Source organism: Haliotis rufescens, unplaced genomic scaffold, assembly GCF_023055435.1.
Source record: "Haliotis rufescens isolate VD_foot unplaced genomic scaffold, xgHalRufe1.0.p SCAF_18, whole genome shotgun sequence".
NCBI lineage: Eukaryota > Metazoa > Mollusca > Gastropoda > Lepetellida > Haliotidae > Haliotis > Haliotis rufescens.
Genome location: NW_025963868.1, coordinates 19,983,824 through 19,993,619, shown reverse-complemented (window position 1 = coordinate 19,993,619; position 9,796 = coordinate 19,983,824). Strand labels below are relative to the sequence as shown.

Below are 9,796 nucleotides of genomic sequence, written 5' to 3'. Positions count from 1 at the left end.
CACCGATTGTATTGAAGACGGTAAGCACCAAGGCGAGTACTGGTGTTATCACCGATTGTATTGAAGACGGTAAGCACCAAGGCGAGTACTGGTGTTATCACCGATTGTATTGAAGACGGTAAGCACCAAGGCGAGTACTGGTGTTATCACCGATTGTATTGAAGACGTAATAATTATAACATTATAATTTGATTGGACGACTATTGTTAGTGTCCTTCAATTCGACCCAGAATCAAACCAAGGTAAAGTGATTAATAGGCGCAGGGCATCTAGCGTGACAGAATGAAAATGTAATACACTGGATAATCATCACATGATCATTAATTGTATTCCTCCCAGACTAACCTGGAACCCGCTTCTATTTCTTTGGGGAAATTGGCGTCTTTCCCAAACTTTTTCCGTTTTGCGACGCCTTTACCACTACTAGGATCTTCTGAGCTAAAATGGTGAGACCCTCTGAAACAATCAAGGGAATACATGTAGTGGTATGTGCTCACAATAAACCATAGTTAACATATTGTCTTTCTTGCCGTCATAAAATTATATAAAACTATATAACGTTTCCGCAATACAATGTGCAATTGATTATAATCTCTATATTATAAGGTCACTCCGGACAACGTAAATATATTAGCTGTATGGACACAAATGTAATGAACTGCATAATATTTCTTTCGCTTTTAGGAAAGGTTTTAAATGTCTGGCAGAGTGAGGGCGAGGGGTGTAGATAGGGTATGAGACGAAATACAAGCGAACCATTAATCGGCGTATTTCAGAAACACGCGAGCAGGTTTATTGTGTTAAATTTGGATAAATGCGGAATTCAAAACCGTGACTAGCTATCCCTAGCAAATAAGGTCTGGTCACTGTATAGCAAGTGCCTTAGACCGCTTGAACCTGTCACAGGTGTTCACTTACCGACAATCTTCGTCAACTCTTTTGGTTTGTTCTTCCACAGCACCCCGAACCAGTACACAGGGATACCAGCAACCAAGATAGCAAGTGCGATGCCCATCTGATGTGGACGCTGATAGACGGCCATCACTAGTACTGCCACATTGACAATCAGTTGGACAATAGGCACACACAGCATTGTCTGGAACATATCAAGTTATGGGTATAGCGCCGAGAAACCACAGAGCGCAGTGACACTAAACTGTCTCAAGAATCGCATGGGTCGATTGTTCGGTAACCTAGTTTCGAGTTTGGAAGGGAGAAATTTAGTTGTGATATATAGGTTATGTTTTTATGTTAGGGCGGAGGAAAATGTAATAAAATATATTAGGCAATATATTCCGTTCCAAGTCAGAGGGTTAGAAGGAGGTATGCGAAGGTTTCCATTTCACTATAACTGATTTCGAGTTACCAGGTGTTCCACGAGCCAATCGTTAACACACATATAAAAGCAATCATTATAAAAATACATTGCAAAGTCTATGTCCCCTTGGTACATCAAATCCTCCTAGGATCCATGACTATTGATCTGTAGCATAGAGCTATGATATCTCTATTTACAGTCGCATATACACTTTGCCTTGTACACGTATGCGTACCTTTGTGGTCAGTTGGCACTACTGACGGCATCGTCCGTAATGGGGGAAACGTAATGGGGACGGCTGGGAAGATGTTAGGAAGCAGTAGACAGCTATCAATTTAACCATGATCATCGGAGGCCTTATGACAAGCGTGTGTGTATCAGTTAACAATGGACGGGGTAACAGTACAGGCAGAAATAGTGCTGAAAAACTGTGACTGTACATCGACACTGGCTGTAGTTGACCACTAACAAGCTGTCTGTAAATAGTCGCCAATGACAAAAAACACCAGCAGTTAATCTCATAAATGAATTTTTTTTTATTCGGGCCACAGATACTACATATATAGGAATAAAAAGAACAATTTGTGGATTGGGAATAAAACGTGCAGGTTGTACCACTGGTAAGTTTGCGATCTCATCGTCGCATATCCTCCTGGGAGGTTGTGAGTATTCTCGTGTGCTCTGATGTGTCTGTCAATGTCATTTAGGAAGTAATATGCCTTTTGCATTACGAATCAATACGCATACGGTATTGAACATTTAGGCTTTGAAAACGACACATGCTCTGTACATAATGATTACTTTGAGCCAATATTGTGTGCTGGGAACACTGACAATATGAACTATGAAATGTGACAATAGTATGTTCTATATAAGTTGAATAAGTGTGTAAATGTGCTCTCTTAAATGACACAGATCTCTTAGGTTCGAAGCTGCCCAGGCTGAACATTGCCAACCAGTGTACTTCATCAGTATATATGAGTACCTGTGCAACAACTGACATTTACCTTATACGGTCTGTTAACGCCTGGTCTCTTGACTCGTAGGTACAGCAACGACACCACGACGGCGATACCTGCGATGGTGGCAAAGAAGCCGATGTACATCATCATGGTCGTCAAACCTCCCGTGAACAACATGGTCAGCCCCCAGGCAAGCTGTTAATCATGGAGAAGGAATAATACCAGTAAACATATGTAACTTTCTGAAACAAAGTAGTTGACGACAAAGAAACACAAGTTATCGTGATGAGTGATGAAATTGGTACTCAAATGATCCAACGAGTATTTACCAGCACAAAATTGGCAGGCCATGGGGTAAGATACTTTGGGTGAATCATGCCGAAGATCTGGGGCACATGACCGACTCTTGCTCCAGCAAATAACACCCTGTGAACAATGACAATAGAAGTAACATCTTATGACAGGTAAAAACAATATACATTCTTTACAATTGGAAGTAATTTTAATGGTTTTAGGCCCTTATGAAATCATAGTTACAAATATTGACATTTTAACTCAACAGGTCAATGCCAGAGATTAATTAGTCTCGAATATATGTCGATCAAATTCCATAGGACGTCAAACGCGAAATAGTGATTAAAATGTTATCACTGAAAACAAGTATTCGGGGCTGTTGTACGCATGTCCACCTCTACCCGTATCACCCGCCACACACTGTTTCATTAAAATACGTAGGTTAGTGGTGAGGAAGTGTGAAAACTTTAAGTAAGTTCATAGAATGTGATAGCATCGCTCATCATGTTGACAAGCGACATGTCATATTTATTAAGTTATAAGAATGTTAGTCATAAAATTCTTTAATCACTTCATCAGAACTTTGATGTTGAACTATTTATTTAGAATCTTAGTTGAAAGCAAATGTGTATTTCCATGAAACTGGTGTATCAAGTACATGCTCTAAATCGTACCACCTTCACAAAAATATCTCACGATGTGACTTTGACGAATTGATAGCAATACCAAGGATTTAGCGTACCCATAGATATTGATTAAATTTTCTAGGCAATATAACTACTAAACTGTAGGAAGTAAGAATCTGTACTTTCGACATTGATATTGTAATCGTTTAAATGTGGCTTGTATACATGCATTTTCAGTCTGTGAATTTCGCGGGAACCACAAGCTTGTGGCCATCAATCTAATGTCTTTCCATTTTGTTATATATTTCGTTATTCTTTATGTTTTCAGTACTGTAACCTACCTTATCTACATATTTATAAGTATAGCTAGGGTGTATGCAGGTTCATCATAAACAAGGCTTGAGTTAGCGGATTTATTCAAACCTTAATATATTTTTCTTGGAAACCCGTGTCATATATTTTATGTTTTTTATATCAACCCTTGAGACACCATGGCAATGCTTCTGCCTCTTTTCTGCCTCCTTTGAGCTACCTGTAATGCCTCCACAGTCTGTCTACAAAAAGAGGGTTTGTACCTGCAGTGTTTCACTGTGGTTGCAGACGCTGAACAACTCGAGCAGTTACTGCTGAAGCCCCCATTACACAAGGCTGCGACCTTTGAGCCACTTTCGAGCGATCAAAAACTGGCCAGGACGCTCAATGGTCGCATAAACCCAGAATATCATGTTTCTATGTAACTGCTCCAGCAGTTGTTCAGCAGTAACTGCTCGAGTTGTTGCACTGCGAAGATAGGATTCACTGATCGCGGGTTCGAATGTTCTATGATCATGTACCTTGGTTTGTCAGCACAATGACGGCTCGTTGCAACAAAAGTTGCCACTTTGAGCTTTACTCCCATACTTAAACTGACATGCCGTGATATAAATATTGTACAATGCGGCGGAAAACTCAACTCACTCACAGAAACAATTCAACTTTCATTTTGTTTGAATTCCTTTGTACTCTGTTATTGGACAGTACAATTACTTGTTCTTCTAAAATGTATGCCAGATATATCCCAACACCATAGGTATAAAACATCGCCCATGAGAACAATTTGCCTCAAACTGCTCACCGACGCCACTGCGTTCGACTGCAACATCTCCGCGGGGTTGATGAGGGTGAAGTAGGCAGCGTTTGCAAGGATGTACTTCAAGATGATGATGATGAAGCCCATGTACACTGAAATAGGGAGATCCCTTCAGCAGACAGAGAAGATACGAGGATACAGAAAGTGATAGGTCACTAGAAACATTCACAGGTACAACGTGGTATTATTTCGCCACAGAGGTAAACGTCTAACATCTGCATTACTTTCGGCACCCCAAAGAGGCTTTCCTTCCACACCAAGCTGACCCACAGTAAAATACTGTTCCCAAGCGGCGTTCAACGCAACTCACTCACTCTAAGTGTGCAACATGATATAACATTTTACAGAACACGTCCGGGATTCAAACCAACCCTTCTCCGAGTAAGGCACCTAATCGCCAGGACACAAAGTCAGCGACCTAACCAACTCACCCACCAATATTCAAGCTATATGATGTATGTTTTTAATAATCAAGTATCCACCAGACAATCCACTGATTGACACGATGAGCATTGATCCACGCAACTGACCACCTCACATGACCCTCCATTTAGTCGTCTCTAACGGCAAACTTAAGGTTAAACCTTTAAGATCGATGTGTGTGGTGAGTGTAGCCATTAGTTCATCTTTATAGAAATAATTTCAAAGAAACTGATACATGTACTACCCCTCTACAAGCCAGGAACATGGAAATCATCAAACTTCACAAATAAAGTCCCCCGTGGAGATTCCGGGTCAGAATTTGCCACCGGAAACCTATGCTTATCGTTAATGTCAACCACTTGCCTACTTCAAGGCTTGATTATCTACAGGCGACCGTCATACAGCTGGAATTTTACAGAACAAACTAATGTTTTTGACGTAAATTGTAGCGTAGGAAACGTGATCCAGGGCAAAATTCATTATAACGACTCGAGAATCCATTTAGAACCAGACACGAACAGTCATGGTCTTCATGATCCAACTCACCTTCCAGGATCCTTCACCTCTTCTGCCAGTGTCATTATTGTCTGCCTGGAAAGACCAGAACCGTTAATAAAAGACAGTGTGTGGAATATATTTAGGGGAAAATTATATTCTGTCATTTAAAAGTTCATAAGGAAACCTAAACCATACCGTATATGGTTATTTTCCGGTTTCATTTGGTATGTTATTATGAGTAGGAGGCTCACCAGCCTCCATATGCAAACGATGTGTAGAAGACGGATATAGCAAGCTCTCCCGGTTCCTTCGATGTGTCCGCAAATAGGTTCTCAAAGTTGTCTGTTTTACCTGAGGGTCAACAATAGAATAAGTATTCAAGATCCAAGGTCATGACAAAGTTAGGCGACGATATATATACATATTAAGAAGAAGTAAGAAGTAGACACACCTTTGATAACAGGTATGATCTTTAGAAGCAGCAGGGTTGTCGGGTTTAGTTGAGATATCAGACCAAGAAAGCGGACTGTAGATTGATTACAGCAAAAGTTAGAATGTGTTCCATCCTGTCAAGGAAGGTTTAGCGCACCAGAAGTTCAAATTAAGCTGAGGTTATGGCGATTTGTCCGTTGTCTGTCCACCCGTGCGTCATCTGTCCGTCGTCATCTGTCCGTCGTCTGTCCAACCGTTCGTCATCTGTCCGTCGTCTGTCCAACCGTTCGTCATCTGTCCGTCGTCTGTCCACCCGTTCGTCATCTGTCCTTCGTCTCTGCGTTGCCTTTCTGGCCCTCTTAAATGGGCGTTTTAAAAGGTCTAACGGTACAACGGCATATATCAGTTATGGAAAACTGTTTTAGCATCATTTGAAAAAAAAATGCTTAAATTGATATCTTGCAGTTTATTTCAAAGGTGATCGAACATGCGGTAGGTGATCATATGCATGCAAATAACCTAGGTGAAATTATGCAGTCAGCCCACAAGACTGGTCACAGCACGGAAACAGCCTTGTTACATGTGCAGAATGACCTACTTCATGCTGCCGATTCTCAGGGAGCTTCAGTACTTGTGCTCTTGGACCTATCGGCGGCTTTCGACACCATAGATCATTCTATTCTACTGACAACACTCGAATCACGAGTTGGCATTACTGGAGATGCCTTATCTTGGATTGCTTCATATCTCTCAGGACACTATCAATCAGTCATCATTAATGGAGTAAGATCAAAGAAGTATGAACTAAAGTTTGGAGTGCCTCAAGGCCCTGTCCTTGGCCCAATACTTTTCACCATCTACACCCTACCAGTAGGAGATATAGCAAGATCTCATAATCTAAGCTTCCAGCTGTCTGCTGATGATACACAATTGTATCTGGGATTCCGACCGTTGACAACATCATCAGTCAGCATTGCCTTTAAAGCAATCTCAAGCTGCATAGATGACATCAGATGCTGGATGAGAAGCAACTTTCTCAAACTTAATGATGACAAAACTGAGCTCTTGATTATCAGCTCTAAATAGATGCAGTCCAAAGTACGAGTTCCTGGTTTGAAAACTGGGGACTGTACGGTTGAGCAAAACTCTTGTGCCCGAAATCTAGGCGTGATCATTGACTCAACACTCAGTCTGGATAACCATATAAGCAGTATGTGCAAGACAGCTTACTTTCACATCAGGAACAGCAGAAAGATAGCAAGATATGTAGACAAAGCACCAGTCAAGTGCCTAGTCCATGCATTTGTAACATCAAGACTTGACCATTGTAATAGTCTTCTGTATGGTATCCAGCAACATCATCTGGATAGGCTACATCGTGTGCAAAATACTGCTGCCAGGCTCATCACACGGTAAGCAATGCGTGAACACATTACACCCGTCCTGAAAGAGCTGCACTGGCTACCTGTAAGGAACGTGTTCAAGTTGATCATGTTTGTCTACAAATCGATCCATGGGTTATCCCCAGTATACCTCCAGGAACTCACTGCCCTTTACCAACCTGGACGAACACTGAGATCTGCAAACCAACAACAGCTTGCTGTTCCACCAACCAGCAGAACAACATATGGCGACAGAACCTTTCGAAAAGCAGGTGCAACTCTATGGAATGCACTGCCCATTGATGTCAGGGGATCTGAAGATGTCAACACTTTTAGATCAAAACTCAAGACCATCCTCTTCAAAAGAGCATACGACTGAGCGGCAGTATATCTGGATAAGTAGCGCTATATAAATGCTTAATTTGAATTTGAATCTTGTAAGGTTGTGTAGCATTAGAATTGAATCGAACGCCAAACTCTAAAGAACATCACACTAACACTTGGTGTAGTACATAATGATCAACATTTTCTTTTAAGCACATTTTTATATAATCTATTGTAACGATAAAGATGTTCAAGACGTTTAATTTGCGATCATACGATCCTCTCAACATCAGACAGACCTCCTCACACAGCAGGTGGATGACCTTTCATTATAACATTCATCCAGTTTTCTGTGTTCCAGGAGAACAACAGTGATTAAGGTTGAAGTGGACGTGCCAGCAAGGCTTTTAAATTGACGTAGCCCTCAAGCCTACATAGAGTTAATTAGTTCCAACATCAACCGTCAGTTAAGCAGCAGCTAATAAAGAGACACCATGTTTATCGAGCATGTAATGGAACAAGGCAAATAAATCATAAACGTGACGTGACGTCATTTAATTATTTCAACAGTTGTTCCATTCAAGCAATCAAACCAAACAGCAACGGGCATAACAACTACCACGTAGGAAACTTACTTTTTCTCCTTGATGTTATCTTTTGGAATGGAAAAGTATAAGTTGTAAAACTTTATGGCTTGACTTACCAGGCGACAGGAAGGATCCGGTGGTCAAATTCGGTTACCGGACACAAAGTTACGTTGCTTTGAACCATTGGTTTGTCTAGCTCTGACCCGATTACTTACGTCTATCGCTGCATTATACACGATTCGTCAAACTAAATGATGATGATAAGAAGAGCAAGCACCTTTGTCATTGACAGAAATGTCTGAACCTTCGTGACAAACCTCATGAACGTGCAGTTTAAGACAACCACTGTTACTGAAAAAGGGATGCAGAACATAGTAATCAGTAAAGGAACGCCTTGGAGAGTTGGTACGGCTTTTCGTGTAATCATATTGCCACAAGAAGTATTGCTAACAATATTCGTGCTCGTCAAAACTCCTTTATCCACACGTATTAAATACTAGTATACAAAACAAACAACAGGGCCCAGATAATGAAATCACTTGTTATATGATTAGTTATTCCGGGTTAATATAGCGCCGAATGGATGGTTGGTCAGGTTCGGTGACTTTGTTGCTAGAATGGCATCCTATGCCGACGATGTGGATCGTTGCTCGTAATATTAATCATTGGATTGTCTGGTCCAAACGCGATCATTAATAGGCCGCTGTCATATAGCTGGAAAGATTCTGAGTGCACCGTTAAACAACAAATAAAGACAAACTATTTGGTATTTACTCATTCTTTTCAAGGCAGGATGATGTTGATATCCCTTCTGGATTCGAAAAACAAGAAAGAAAATGTCAAGCCATAATAATTACTCACCAAGGATCCAGCCAGCCAGTAACTTTATACCCAGCTCAACATTCTCTGTCGCACAGTCAGGAAAAACAGGTTTCATAATATACAAGGCAGATGTGTAGGCTAGAAAGGCCCAGCTTGGCCCTACTATAAAGATAACATATCCATAAAGCATTGGGAAGCCTGGCAGAGGACCAAGTACATTCAAGACGTAAGCATACTGTCCACCAGCACACGGAAACATGGTCGCCAGTTCGGTATAACACAGCGCCAAACCCATATTGATGAGTCCTCCAACAAGCCAAACGACGAGGGCGGCTCCAATGGATCCAGCGGAGCCTATGATGGCGCCAGGAGAAATAAAGATGGATGAGTTGCCAGTGACCGCAACCAAGATGGCTGTACAGTGGAACAAGTTGATGGACTTCTTCAGTGTTGGTGGAGGAGTGGGCGGTTCAGAGGGTTTACGATTTGACAGTGGCGGGCTTGTAATATCAGAGTGGGCTGTTCCATTAGCACCTGAAGACGTTTCAATCACGTCTGGCTCATATGCTAGGTTACTGTGAGCATGAATTGTAAAAACGGCTGGCTGTTCATTCTTCACTGATGAATTGAAGTCAGCACTTGCAGATTTCCGTTTAAACAGTGCCATTTAGAAAATATAAAGTAATAAAGAAATGATGCTTGCAAGAGTAAACATAGAAACTGATTCGACTGTACTCGTTCTTCTGGGGGACATTAAGTGTGTCTTAATCCCAAATTCAATATCTATATGGGAAGCGGCGATCCGTGATGATAGCTCTACCAATGAACAATATGCAACACGGACTGTACATTGCTATTGGTCCATGTGACATGTAAATATGCAGACATACTCACATACTATTTGTTCTGTAATGTATTTATAGGAATGATTCTAATCAAGAAAAAGTCAAGCTGTCATTTGAAACTGTTATCGCCAGGCAGCAATTGTTATGATTACTC

General features: G+C 41.2%; 1 protein-coding gene across 1 annotated transcript; it reads right to left on the bottom strand.

Annotated features, from left to right (window-relative positions):
* Positions 1-358: 358 nt before the first annotated feature.
* LOC124147983 (large neutral amino acids transporter small subunit 2-like) lies at positions 359-9,464 on the bottom strand. The gene is made up of 11 exons (XM_048397957.1): positions 8,837-9,464; positions 8,224-8,326; positions 7,216-7,282; positions 6,632-6,698; positions 5,502-5,601; positions 5,299-5,343; positions 4,263-4,438; positions 2,610-2,734; positions 2,326-2,475; positions 919-1,096; positions 359-456 (listed from the first exon to the last, which is right to left on the bottom strand). The coding sequence occupies exons 1-11, from the start codon at positions 9,462-9,464 to the stop codon at positions 359-361; spliced, it is 1,737 nt and encodes a 578-aa protein (XP_048253914.1).
* Between the last annotated feature and the right edge of the window lie 332 nt (positions 9,465-9,796).

Bases quoted from the DNA above. Each gene is read 5' to 3' on its own strand.
- LOC124147983 (XM_048397957.1), bottom strand. From the start codon at position 9,464: ATGGCACTGTTTAAACGGAAATCTGCAAGTGCTGACTTCAATTCATCA. The intron at 2,735-4,262 runs GTTGGGATATAT...ACCTGTCATAAG, and splicing joins CGATGTTTTATACCTATGGT to ATGTTACTTCTATTGTCATT. The intron at 1,097-2,325 runs GTAAATGTCAGT...GATATGTTCCAG, and splicing joins GCGTTAACAGACCGTATAAG to ACAATGCTGTGTGTGCCTAT.